Below are 14,561 nucleotides of genomic sequence, written 5' to 3'. Positions count from 1 at the left end.
ACAGTAATGACACGACCATTTGAAAACTTCTTACAATTATCCGGGTATTTTAATTCTTGACCATCTCAAGGGGTGCTGTGCATTCCTGAAATGCCAGCGCAAACCCCATACTCTATATAAATCCCATTTAAGCTCTCAAAATAGGTCTTCAGTTAGACTTAAGTGTATATAGGCCTGGTGCTGGCCATTTGCACAGGGGTAAATTTCACCCTCGGTGCAAAGGGCTAGATTAGCACTTTGCAATGTGTTCTGAGTAAAGGGCAGTTTGTAGTTGCCCTGACCCAGGAGAGTCACAAATCAGTCCCTGTTTCTGCCTTGTTCCACTGGGGAAATAAGCTGAGCCAACCCTTTTCCTGGTCCAGTTTACATGCCTCTCCATGTCAGCTCAGCAGTGCTGGCCTGCAAGTTGTGGGGTGTGTGCGTGCATGTGCACAGAAGGTTGTATCTACTTGTCACCCCTGTCCACCCACCTGCTTGGGAGAGGGAGTAGCCACCTGGTATCACCTGGGAGTAGCCACCTGGGAGTAGCCTGGTCAGAGTAGTCAGGGAGCATGAGCATAGCCAGAGTCATGATCAGACCAGCAGTGAGTGACCTATTGAGAAAATCAGTTTTAGTAGCTCACCTCTGAAAAATATGACATGGAATTGTTTGTCTTTCTAACTTTGTGTGCACATGCTAGAAACCTTGTATTTCCATTGGGAAGGAATAAAATGAATCCTTGATGGTGACTACTATTTGTTTTGTTTTGCCAGCAGTGAGTCTTTTTACAGAGGCCAGGAATTAGCACTAACCCCCACTTTGAGTCTGTGAAAATTAACCATTTTCACTTCTACACATGTGCATTCCAGAGTCAGGTGCAATGATGGTTCCTCCGTATTTATTTGTGTCAGCAACAGGCAGCTGGATCCAGACACAAATGAACTTCGGACACCCCCCCCACTCCCCCAGATTACACTACAGTTTCAACATAAAACCATTGTTTCTGTTTTTCTAGTGTTGTAATCAGCTACAAGTGTATTGGCTTGGTTTCATTCTACTCAGTGGTTTAATTGTAAATAAAACATAATGGGTCACGTCTTGTTATATAGGGACCAAAGACCTAAAACCAGGACTAGAAATGAGAACAGAAACCAAAGGTTTTGAGATGTGCATATCACTGGTTTAAACTCAAATCTCTAAAGGTGAAGGGGATGATGCATGTGCCTGCATCTCCTAACCTGCCATTAGGGTTGCCAGGTGTCTGGTTTTCGAGTGGAATGCCTGCTCAAAAAGGGACCTTGGCAGCTCCAGTCGGCATTGCCGACTGGGCCGTTAAAAGTCTGGTTGGCGGTGCAGCGGAGGCCCAGGATAAGGCCAGGCTCCCTGCCTGCACTAGCTCTGCAATGCTCCCTGAAGCGGCCGCCAGGTCCTCCCTGCAGCCCCTAGGCGCATGGGCGGCCAGGGAGGCTGTGTGTGTTGCCCCCTCCTCTAGTGCCGGCTTCGCAGCTCCCGTTGGCCAGGAACCGCAACCAATGGGAGCTGTGGGAGCAGTGCCTGCGAGCGTGAGGGCAGTGCGCGGAGCCTCCCTGGCCGCCCATATGCCTAGGAACTGCAGGGACCTGGCAACTGCTTCCTGGGAGCCACGGTAAGTGCCGCCAGGACTCCACACTTCAACACCCTGCCTCAGCCCTGAGCACCCTCTTACACCCCAAACTCCTCGTCCCCGGCCCCAACCCAGAGCCCACATCTGCAGCCAGAGCCCTCACCCCCTCCCACGCACCCAACCCCATGCCCCAGCCCAGAGTCCCCTCCTGTACCCCAAACCCCTCAGCCCCACCTCAGAACCCAAACCCCGCTACGCACCCCACCCACCTTTCTCAGCCCGGAACCCTGTCCCCCACCTCAAACCCCTCATCCCTGGCCCCACCCCAGAGCCCGCACTCCCAGCCAGAGCCCTTACACCCCTCCTGCATCCCAACCCCCTGCCCCAGCCTGGTGAAAATGAGTGAGGGTGGGGAAGAGCGAGTGACAGAGGAAGGGGGGATGGAGCAAGCGGGGCCGGAGCCTTGGAGAAGGGACGGGGCGGGGGCGGGGCAGGGGTGTTCGGTTTTTTGCCATTTAAAAAGTTGGCAACCCTACCCTCCATCTTTATGCATGAAAGCATGGTGCTAGCCCATTCGGGGCCCTGAGCAGGAATATTTTGGGGCTCCCCATATCACATATAATAAAAAGTGAATAGGGGTCCCCCTTGAGCTGCTCGGGACCATAAGCAATTGTTTAATTTTCTTATGCTTTGCTTCGGCCCTGCATGAAGGTTTTTGTGTTGCTTTATGTTTTTACGTTATAAATGAATAAAACAACTGAATCGATAAATATTAACATAATGCATATTGCTGTGACAGCTCAGCACTTGACACAAAAAAGTAAAAGCAAATTACATAAACCACCCACAGTGTGGAGCTTTACTGGAGATAAATCTAATGCTGCTCATGCCAGAAGAACAGATTGTCTAGAATCAAAACAAAACTAAAAACAGTCCCACGTTGAACAAAATAAAATAAATACACCTTGGTCGCTCTTTGGAACCAATGATGAAGCTTTGATGACCCTGCAATGTGTACTGGAAATGGGGGAGGTCATACCAAATGAAAATGGGTTTACCAGGGCCGGCATCAGTTACTTGCAATACTTGAAGCTCATATCATTCCCTGATACTCAGAATGGGATTGCCAGCTATCCTCAGATTCATGGGAGAGGCTATTATTTCCACAGGTCTTCCCCTCAAGTGTAGCTTGCAAAACAAATCAAAAAGTGCATTGTAATGATGTTCCATCCTGATGTAGTATCACAACACGATGGAATTTTGTCCCTATGGGACAGCTTTGGCACTACACAATAACATCATCACTCGTAACTGACATCACGTCATCACATGTCATTGTGAATGTCGTGGACAAGAGGGGATTGGGTTTGAAGTTCTTAAAGACTAATCTCATGGGAAGAGTCCCTAGATCATGATGCCAGCCCTGGCAGTTAGTAAATAGTGAAAAAATTTTGATTGACTTTGTCTTAGCTATGCAAGGTAATAATTACTTGACAATTATAATGTTCTTCAGATCAACGGAGTCACACAGTTTGTTCTCAGACACTTCACAATTTCTCATGTCTATGGGTGCATAATCTTTAATGTATAAATGAACTTGAGATATCACCCAGTTTACACTAAACTTTCAACATGAAACAATTGTTTCTGTTGTTCTAGTGCTATAACCAATACTCTGCCACTAAGATTACTTGGTGCTAAATTGCATGCACATTGCATTAAAAAACCTTTTATGGCTGAGTGCCTTACTTGTGTACAGTGTGCTTTGCATATTAGCCTCTCCCCTGTGTATTTTACAGTTTTTAAAGATATACTTTTAGGCATGTAACTTTCTGACTAAGACAAATCTGTAATCCAGTGATTAGGGAGCACTCTTTGGCCTGTGTGTACTGGTGCTGAGCTGTGCCTGGCAATTTTATGTAGTATATTCTTAAGCACAGGGTACAGATTTGGTCATGCATAATTTAATTTATTAAAGTTAAAATATACATTAGACCTCATGCCCTCTGAAGCAGGAAACCAGTAATTTAATTTAAAATTAATTTGCTATGAAAGCAGAAAGACATTTGAAAGGACCGGTACAAACTTGACATTCTGAGAACATTTGTATGAGAAGCAATTTACTTAACCAACCACTCTCTTTTTCTCCAGTGTTATTTCAGATAGTTATAGTTTGAATACGAGATTTTTCTCCTCACACCTCTTCTGCTGCCTCCTGCAGTGAGGTAGCTGTAGAATCAAGGAAGGGACTTGGGGGGAGGGAGGGGACAGAGAAACTTGTTTAAAACATTATTGTTAAAATCCAGTTACACTTGTAATTTTTTTCTCAGCATGAAAGTAACTCTTTAAGTATTTCAGCACAAGTCTTTGAAATCATCTTGAGCTTTATTAATATTTTAGTAGCAGCGGCAGTAATGACATGAAGTATGGTAATACTTTGTTAAGCTGTTGGAGTTACAGGCTAGATTCTCAGCTGGTGTAAATCAATGAAGCTATGCTGATTTATACACATCTAGCCTTACAAATTTAGGGACCAATCCTACAAACACCACCTGGCATAATTCTTAGTACTCTGAGCAATATAGAATTCAGCAATAGTAATCATTACACCTGCTAATAAGTGTCAGAATTTAATGCACTACTTGTAGTAGTAAGCACTATGCCAAGTAGTAACTGTTGGCAGAATATGGCATTCAGTTTCATTCAGAATTGGGGCTCTGATTAAGTAGTCCATCCTGTTCAGCAAAGCATCTGAGCGTGTGTGTAACTTTAAGTATGTGGTTAAGTCCCATTGATTTTACTGGGCTCCAGAATGTACTTAAATGCTTTGCTGAATAGGGGTAGACTTAGGCATGTGTTTAAATTTGTTCATGAATTGGGGCCTATGTAGAAACAATGATAACGGAAAGCTGGCCACAATGGGAGAAGGTTATGCTTCCCCATCGTCTGTTTTAAGATTGTTTTATCTTTTTCGATGTTCTGTGGGTTTCCTTCTTCTTAAATTTGTATCTTTCCTTCTTTTCATGTGGTTTTCTTTCTACCCTTAAGTACAGATGTGTATTGTACTATAGAATATTGCAGGCTTACCTACTTTCAGTGCTTACACTAAGGCTGTCTAGCACTTTTGTCAGTAAAACTTTTCTTAGTCGAGGGTGTGAAAAAACACACCCCTGGCCAACATTAGTTTTACCAAGGAAAGCGCCGGTGTGGACAGCACTATGCCCACATAGCTACTGCCACTTGTTGGGGGTTATTGTAATTATGCCGACAGGAGAGCTCTCCCCCATCTGCATAGAGTGGTTACATGGGAGACCTTACAGTGTCGCAGCTGCAGCAGTAGAGATGTTCCCCTATAAGGTCTGTAGTGTAGACATAACCTAAGTACTGCTGCCTGATTTTGTGACTGCAGATTGCATCTCTTGATTATTTGGCTGAACTTAAAGCACCTCTTTGTGTTCTTTTCAGTCACGGGAGATAAATTCTCTCACAAAAAATAGAGACTGAAAATGGACAAGATTGTAGGACAATTCCTCCCTCTAACAACATGCCTGAGAAGAAGGGTGCCCCCATTTTTTTTTTTTTTTACAGCAAAGCATCTTAACATATACAATTGATAAACCTCAAAAATTACAGCATAAGCATGTGTAATCTTGTTGCTTGCCATTTTGCCTTCAATTGTCATCCCTCAGGGAGTATAGTTCTAGCTGAGGAGTTCTGCTTAAGAAATAAGCATGCTACCAAAGAACAAGAAAATAAATATATCTAGGATTATCTCCAGCAGGAAAAACAGCTGCAACTAAAGGGACAGCAATGCAAAAGCCCAGGAGTCCGGAGTCAGACCTCTGAGATTTGTGAGGAGTTAAGTGAGTTGTACGTGGATAAACAATTGAAGGTTGAGCTGCCACCACCACCGCCACCACCACTACTACTAGGGCAAAAAGAGGTAACAGAAACAACTTTCCTACCTGATATTGCATGCAATCAGTAGACCAAGATAATAGTGCATGCGATAGAGTTTAAGGTGGGTTTATTTGGTTTGAAAAAACAAAGAACCTCTCCAATGGCAAGGAAGAAATAATAGGTAATAGCTTTGGTAGCCTTGATAAAGGAGCAGAGGTTCTTTATAAAAACACTGAAGAACTTGGAAAATGCATTAAAAATAAAAATATTTGCCACTGTTATCCAAGTGGTATCAAGAAATGCAACCATAGAAGAAACTGTAGTGTTACCATCTGTGGCTTTAGGATCTGAGGTGCATGCTGTTCCCTTCTGAAAAGTGACTATGTAAACAAAGAGCTGTTTCTTGGATGCAGTCAGAGGCATGTCTGCTGATTTCATTGGATTAAAATAAGTTTTTGTTCCTTTTAGCACTGCAGAGCCAACACACAGCTATGACAATTTAAGCACCTAGCGCACAAATAATAAATAAATAGTAATCCCTGGTGTAATTCAGTTGGTGTCAGCCAAAGTATGGGTTTCCAACTGCCTCTCAGTCTTCTCTGGGAGATATGCAAATTACTTCATGAGTTTGGTAGCATTACTGTGGTATTGCATGAAGTCTGACAGTCAATAACAGAACAAAAATACTGACAAATTGTTTCAATACACTAGGTGACACCAGTGCTTTAAAGTCCAAATATGCTGATTACCTATTTGCTTTTTTTCCATATGAATTTAACATCTGATATAATAGTTAGGTCAATTGGTGTTGTGTTCTATTTGAAATCTGGAATTCCATGTTTTGAGAGGTATTATTTTCGTAGTTCTAAAGTTGTTTGAAGGTAGGGACCACTAGAGTTCCGTGGGAACTGAACTGGAAGAAGGGAAAGAAAGTTGTTCAAAAAGGCATAATTTTAAGGTCCATGCTTGCAAAAAGTGACTGTTCCCCACCCCCAACATAAAATACTTATAGAGTCTGAACCTAGCAAAGGTCACAGGGAAGGATTTCTGTGGTATTCCAGGAAGCATGGAACATTCGCTGAGCCAGTTCATTCTTTCTACACACATTGATTCCTACTTGTAATATTGTGACTAGAAAATTCACTAGTCATAAAAACATTTAAATTAGAGATATTTACACTGTTTAGTTAGAATAATACTCATCTTTTCATTTGAACCCTCATCCCCAGATTAAAAGGGCCCTGAATTTAAAAAGAAGGAGACTCAGAAACAATTGATATTCTAAACTCAGGGAAAAAATACATTTTAAAGGATGTAAGATCACAAGCTAAAAAGATCTAGAGATACCATTGGCTGAAGATGTAAGTCTGTCTCTGGAATTGTTTGGTGTGAGGAATGAAGCCTTCTGCATGTCACCTAATAGTGAGAACATAATTTCAGGTTTACATTGTGTTAGTCTGTTGTTTTTTCTGCTCCCCCCCCCCACCTAAACTGTAGGTTTTAATTTCTCTACAGAGAAAGAAACTTGCACTAAAGTAGGAAATTGGAAAATGATGTCCTTTGTTAATTTTGGAATGAAATGCTATGATTCTATTGGAACATTCTAGCTGTGATATATTCAGCAACATGGTGATAAAACAATAATCCCCATTTCCTCCCTCACCTTTAAATGGGTCCCAGAATACAAATACCATCTTCATCTAGTAAAATACAACTGTTTCTATTTGTGGCTACTCGAAAAGAGGTGGAGAAACATGGCAGTATTCCATGGAACACTGGAAATCAAGCGGAAGTTCACATCAGGCTGTGAATTCCAGCATTAAAGAGTAAAGCCCAAAGGATGCTATTTTTGAAGGTTGGAGTCTGCATGGACATTAAATGCCTAGAGTCCTACTCTTCACAAATAATCTCTGTGAGGTCTCATAGGGCAAATAAGGACAAGTTGATCTATCTGATAAATGTCCTAGGAACTTGTGAGTAGCCATATAAAGTAAGTAATTGTTAGAAAGTCTCTTAACAGATTTGTTAGGCCCAAGAGAGAGGATTTTCAGTGATTCATTCAGTAAGAGGAAGTCATAAGAAACATTGAATGTGCTGGGAATAAAACAATGTTGATGTCAGTAAAGAATAAATTATATGATTAAAAATTAATGTCATATGAACTGTCAGAGGCATTTGAGAAATAGAATCATTGATGCTGGAGATGGAAAAGACCTGTTAGGATGATCTAATTAATCTTCGCTATTGAATATTGTCCTGTCTATCTTTAAATGTCTCAAGCAACTGGGATTTCACCATTTCCCAAAGCAGACTGTTCCCCAGCCTAGTAGATCTCATTGGCAGGAATGTTTTCCTGATAGCTAGCCTAAATTTTGCCTATCTGAATTTCATCTCATTAGTCATTTGCACTATCATAAATCATTCCTCTTCTTTCATGAATTAATACTTTTTAAATTTTAGAATACATTTATAACTCCCCCACACACACACACACACCATTTAGTCTACACTTAACTAAGCTACACATATTAATTATCTTGCTTAATCATTCCTTCAACCAAGCCCTCCATCCCACTAATCATTTTGTTGTTTTTCTTTCAACTCCTTATTTATCTCATTTTGGTGTTGAGATACCCAGAACTAGCACAGTATTCCAGGTATAGGAACCCAACATCTGCATAGAGAATAAATATTACCCCTGACGTTAAGACATTATGTTTCTGTGTATGCAGTCCAAAACCACATAGGTCTTCTGCATTGCTATATCCCACTATAAACTCATGTCTGATTTGCTTTCCGCTGTTACTACAGGTATATCTTGGAGTCACAGGGGTCCATGTTTCTTCTTTCCACTGAATATCTGTACTTCAGGTATCTTTTCCCTAGATATCCTGGTTTGTACTTTTCCAAGACCAGCCTCGTTTTCCATCAATGTTTCTAATCTCTCTTCCTCTGTCCTTACTGCAGGTCACCACTCCTTCCAGTTTAATACAGTCTAGTAATTTTACTGTTCAGTCCCTCTTCTGCATCATTCACAAAGATAAGGCTGGACCTAACACTGATTAGAATTAATGTTAAGAGTAGACTTTTGTGTGACACTGAATCAGATGCTTTACTAAGATTCATGTGTTGTATCTGCCATTTTCCTGCCATCCACTAATTTTGTGAAATAAGACTGGGATTTCAGGATGTCCATCAACTTTCAATGGGAGTTGGGCATCCTGACACCCTGAAAGAACTTGCATTTTGGCGCCCCGGCCGCTGCTGCATCCCCAGGCTCCCCACCCCTCGTCCCTGATGCCTGCCCCAGCTCCCCCCCCCCCCGGCCATCTCCCCTGTTCCCTGGACCCACTGCCTCCCTGGGCTCCACCCTCATAGCCCTAGGCCCCAGTGCCTCCCCATCAATCCCCCCATTATCCCTGGCCCCTGCTGACTCCCTGGGCTCCCACCCCAAATTGCTCTGAGCTCCCTTCCATGGCTTCCCACCGTAGGCTTGCCCCATTCCTTGTCTCTTGACTATGGTGCCCCTTGACCACAGTGTCCTGAGCCTTTGCCTGAGCTGACGCAGGCTGGTGAGACTGGCTGCGGGGCTGTAAAATTGCTGTGAAGTTGTTTGGGCTCTGGCTGGAACCTGGACTCTAGGATCCTCCCCGCTCATGGGGTCCCAGAGCTCAGGCTCTAGCCCGAGGGAAAAATACTCCCTCACCTCAATCTACACAGCTATTTTTAGCCCCACAGCCCAAGTCCTGCCAACCAAAGTCAGCTGACCTAGGGTAGCCACGGCCGTGCCACAAGTCTTTTATTCCAACATAGATATATCCCTAGTGGTCTTTAGGGGAGACCTTACCCCAGTGGAAGATCTGGCATAGCAGAGTTCTGTTCTGCCAAGTCTCCGCCATTCATGCCCTGACCCTGACATGCCTTCTCTTTCTCCTTATGCCAGGGCAGCTGGCACAGGAGGTGACAGCTATCCCAGCAGTATGCCAGTAAAGGGAATTCTCCAGCCCAAAGCCATTTTACAATGCTGTGGTACACGGTGGCCTTGATGGTCTAGAGAATCCACCCTTAAGCCTTTATAAATCTATCTACAGTTCATGGTTCCATTATCGTCTAGGAGTTTACTTATTTTGCTCTCTTAATATTTATTCCATTACTTTAATAAAGATCTACAAACAAAGACTTAATGAATGGCAATTGCCAGGATAGTTCTCCTTTCCATTCTTCAAAGCTCAAGACTATATTTGCTGTTGTGTAGTCTTCTTGTCTCTTCCCACTTTTCCATGAATGTTCAGTAATGATTGTCAGTGGTATGTTAATTAAGTTTATCAATTTCCTTTGTGGCCTAGAAAGTATATTGTCTGAACCTGCAGATTTGTGTATGTTCAGGTGTTCTCAGTTTGTCTTTACTTGCACTTATTATTTTTACAGGATCTTCCTCACTTCTTACTAGGCCAGAATTCTGTTATCTTTCATGTTGAACATAGATTTTGAAAAGGTGATAATTATCTTCGTCATTTTTGAGTTGTCATTAACGACATCTCCTTCATCAAATGTTACTTTGTCTCTAGAAAATATCTTTCCCTCCTTATTCCTTTTAGCTAGACGAGTCAGGAATTTTCATAAAAATGATTTTTTAATGAAAAATGCCATTTTTGGCAAAATTGAAATGTTTAGAAAAGCATGTCGATTTTTTGACAGTTTTGTTAGGAAAACAATGAAATGCACTATTTTGATACTGTTGAAATATCCTCTTTAAACATTTTCAGAATCTAACATTTCAATTATTCATTTCAAAATATCTTTTTGAAATGAAATTTTTTTATATAAAAATTTTAAAAAGTTTTAAAGGATTAAAATCAGAAAGTTTTAGTTTTATCAGAGCAAAATGTTTGGATTGACTTCAAACAAAAAAATGGCATTTTATTTTGTGGGAAATTTCAAAATGTATTGTTTTCATCCCATTTCTGGCTAATATTAACTCGATTGTCTCTTTTGCTGGTCTTTTCTTTCTCCTACGTGCCCTTCCTCTCTTTTTCTCCTGATTCTTGGGTGGTTGCCTCCATTCTTCTCCATTCCCCGTACAGATCCTCAGATCTTTGTCCCGTGTCTTCTGAAGCCACTATTGCTGTTGCTTATTCTTTAAATGCTTCTCAAAAGCACTATCTATTCTACTTTAACTACTCCCCATCTGCCTTTCACACTGGTGTATTTAATGCTACCCCCTAGCTCCCTCCCTCCATTAACTTCCTTATAGATTTCCTAATTCTTCAGTATGTACTTTCCAGAAATCTAATGCAATTGTACTGCTGCATTCTGTGAATCCCTTACTCCTCCCATGCTGAACTCCTGTGGATACTGGTACCAAACTGAGTCTGTTCTCACAATCTGACACTTTCTCTCTATTGGTGAGAAGTACATCCAAAATGGTTTCTCTTCTAGTTGGAGTTTCTACTTTCTTTATCATAAAGTTGTCTTGTCATGTATGTAACTTAGGAAGCATTTTAACAATCCATGTTTGGCTGTGTTTACAACCCAACAGGGAAATGGGCAAATAAAATCCCTCCCGAATGGGTACCCAGTGGTTCTGACTGCGCTGAAAGTTGGTGCAGCATTTTTTCCATTCTTGTTCTCATCTAGTCTTGGTCGTCTCTAGACACTGAGCCATTCTCATATTTTCATTCTGAATAGGGATTTTTAGAAGCATTGCCCAATTAAGTCTGTGATTAACTTTATTTTTGCCCTCTCTCGAAATGATATTTTTCTGCTTTTTAATTGTTTGTAACCCTTTTTCACAGGGAATTCAGAGAATTGTAAACCCTGTCCAAGACTATGGCCTGTGGGGTGTTGTAATTAATTGCAGATGAATTTTGTAAGCATTTCTGGAGTGATCAATCTGGTCCATTTTAATACAACTTTAGCTTCTGCTTTAATTTGGCTGTAGATTTTACATGGTACATTGGAAAGCAGAAGACTCATTTTCACATTAATAATAAGTATTAAAGTTGTAGTTGTTCTGTTGTTTAACTGCATGATCATCTTAATTAAAAATAGTTTGCATACACATCCCACCTTTCACCTGAGTATCTCAAAGTACTTTACAAGCATGGGTAAGTATTATTATCTCATCTTATGGATGGACATAATAGCATTAAAAACTGAGGCTCAAATAGGTTCAATGGTTTATTAGAAATTACAGTGAGTCACTGAAAGAATAACCTATGCCTCCTGACAGTTATTGTTTTGTATTATTGTATTGTCTGGTAGACCCTAGCCAGCATTGGAGCTCCATTGTGACAGGCACTATTACAACACATCATATCACACACTCTGCCCTTTAGAGTTAATAATCTAAACACACAAGACAGGTGATGCTTCAGGAAAAGGGATTATTATCCCCATTTTACAGATGAGGAACTGATATGTAGAGAGAGGCCGTGTCACCCTGGGCAAGTTTCTGAAACTCCCAGACCCAGGAATGAAACAGATCTCCTAATCGAGTACCTTAACCACTAGACCACATTACCTCATAATAGGGTTGCATGCTCTGTTCCAGTGCATGAGGTCTGAGGAAAGGACATGTGTCACACAAAAACTGCTAGGGGCTCTCCCATGCTAAATCTCAAGATACGATTATGTCATAAAAAAGAGCTTTGTTTTAATGAATGGGTGAAGTTTTAAAATAATACCTCTCAAGTTTTATCTTATGAATAATTTTGTTGTAGATAACATGGTGATGGGCTGACAATAAACACACAGAGGAACAGGTAGAATTATTATCACAGATGATGGATGCTATATACAATGCATGGCAGTTTTTTCCTGTTATAATTCTTTGCTGAGATATTGTTCAGCTGAATTCAAAGCACAGCAGCTTCCTTAAGGGAAAATTGATCAATTTGTTCTCCTCATCTTTGCCCCTGTTGCCCACAAGCTTGATGAAATCAGTCTCTCTGAAGGGAGCACAGTGGATTTGGGAAATTCCGCAGAGCTACTGGAACAGATCCCTGACCTGGCTGAAGAGTTAATGGAACCTGAGAACTGTTTTCCAGAAGGTAAGGACCTGCTTACTTCACTGTGATTATAAAGTGAGAATGCTCCTGTTCTCCTATCAAACATGTCTCCACATTAACACCAAGGTGTTCTGGCTACTTGCATTAGTATTTCACTGATGCACTTCATTTCACAGATACTGTTATGCTCCAAACACATACGCAATAGGCAGCAGTTACTTGTTAACATTTGTCTGTGAATTTCTAAAGCCTGATAAGACTGGAAGCCTAAATTGTTGCACAGCTTTTAGCTTGATAGGCTTTTTGCATCATACTTTGTGCTGTGCGGCTTATTTTATGAAGTTGTTTTGACCTGGCTTTGTGTCTTCAAAGACGTGTGTGTACTCAGAATTGGTACAGAACTAATCTGAGCTCACTGGAAAGTAATGGGTTAGTAGATACCACTTAGAAAGTTCATGATTCCCAGGGATTGGTTTGTATTTATTTTCCTGGCTGCTCCTTACTGTTGTTTGAAAGTAACTAAAATGTACTGTAAAAGACATTAAGATTAGCATGCTCGCTAACTTTGCTCTGACAGATGGTATGATACAAACGGGGCATTCAAGTAAATTATATTAGATAGTATTCTAATGCTTTTATGTATCCATCTTTAATATCAAAATATGCCAGCATTTTACCAATTTAAACTCCACCCATCACTGAAATGCCGGGATAAAGCACAACAACTGTATTGAGAGCCCTTAGCTTTAGCTAAATCTTTGAGGGAAATGTCTCTCACATATGGTTTCTTCTCAAAGTGAGTTTCTATTCCAATTGATTTTTCAATTAGATTCCACAGTTCCATTAGTTCTTTGTGGGGGAAAGACGGTTAGGTGAATTTTAGTTAGTCAATGAATTATATTCCTTTGAAAATTCAAGGAGTATTATACTCAGAAACAGGGCAGCACAGATGGGATCAGACAGGGATAATTTCCAGGGTATTTGAGAGCATGTGAAATCAGCAAAAATATGTGTCTGAGTGTGAGAGAGATGATTGAATGAGGTAAGGGAGCCCTGCAGGGCTTACAAATGTCTCTAGGACCTAAATATTTTCTTGGCAGCTCTGCTTAAAAGCAATAGTCAGAGAGTAATGCAGTTAACTGAAGATAGCATGCTGCTATGCTGCAACTATTCCAGTCAATACAGTAGATTAGATGTGGTGTTTCCATTCTCTCATAATAGGCTTCTTATTGAGGCCAGTGAGCAGTGAGCCCGATTCCTTACTGAAAAGTTGCAATTATAATTGCACACAAAAATCCTACATTAAAAGAACATTATTAGAGTTGCAAAGTCAAGCACTCAAAAGTAAGGGGTGCCAGAATTAAGGTTGCTCATGCTTCATGGTACAATTTTTAATTAGAAGATAACTAGGGCCCTACCAAATTCACAGCCATGAAAAACGCATCACAGGCCATGAAATTTTGTCTCCCCCTGTGAAATCTGATCTTTTATGTGCTTTTACCCTGTACTGTACAGATTTCATGGGGGAGACTAGCATTTCTCAGATTGGGGGTCCTGACGCAAAAGGGAATTGCAGGGGGGTCACAAGGTTATTTTAGCAGGGTTGCGGGATTGCCACCTTTACTTCTGTGCTGCCTGCAGAGCTGGGTGGCTGGAGAGCGCCTTCCATTGGCCAGGGGCCCAGCTGTGAAGGCAGCACCCCACTAGCAGCAGCACAGAAGGTTGGCAATACCGTACCATGCCACCCTTACTTCTGCGCTGCTGCCTTCAGAGCTGGGCAGCCGGAGAGCAGCGGCTGCTGACTGAGGGCCCAGCTCTGCAGGCAGCAGCGCAGAAGTAAGGTTGGAAGAACCACACCATGCCATCCTTACCTCTGTGCTGCTGCTGGCGGCGGTTCTACCTTCAGATATTAATGGAGATAATAAATATTCTCAAAACAGTATTCTGCTGTAAGGTTGCAGAGGTCACAGTTTTCCTGGGAGTTTGGGTGGCTTGTTTGAGCCAGCCATATTAGCTGCAAATAGTTGTATTGTGTGGCTACTTTTAGAGAGAGCTTTAATTAGCCAAT

At 41.5% G+C, this 14,561-nt stretch overlaps 1 protein-coding gene across 5 annotated transcripts in view; it reads left to right on the top strand.

The window, feature by feature from the left end:
- LOC102931383 (sodium channel protein type 5 subunit alpha) overlaps positions 1-14,561 on the top strand; it is a 314,377-nt gene that overhangs the window by 220,661 nt on the left and 79,155 nt on the right. For 3 of the 5 annotated variants that reach the window (XM_043541603.1, XM_043541604.1, XM_043541606.1), the window contains 2 exons: positions 5,362-5,526; positions 12,415-12,535. In XM_043541603.1, coding sequence (XP_043397538.1) covers positions 5,362-5,526; positions 12,415-12,535 — 286 coding nt within the window. The remainder of the gene's footprint in view (positions 1-5,361; positions 5,527-12,414; positions 12,536-14,561) is intronic. The other 2 variants (XM_043541607.1, XM_043541605.1) reach the window with 2 other exon arrangements.

The sequence above is a fragment of the Chelonia mydas genome, chromosome 2, assembly GCF_015237465.2.
Source record: "Chelonia mydas isolate rCheMyd1 chromosome 2, rCheMyd1.pri.v2, whole genome shotgun sequence".
Taxonomy (NCBI): Eukaryota; Metazoa; Chordata; order Testudines; family Cheloniidae; genus Chelonia; species Chelonia mydas.
Note: the sequence above shows the minus strand (reverse complement) of the source record. Positions and strands in the feature narration are given on the sequence as shown.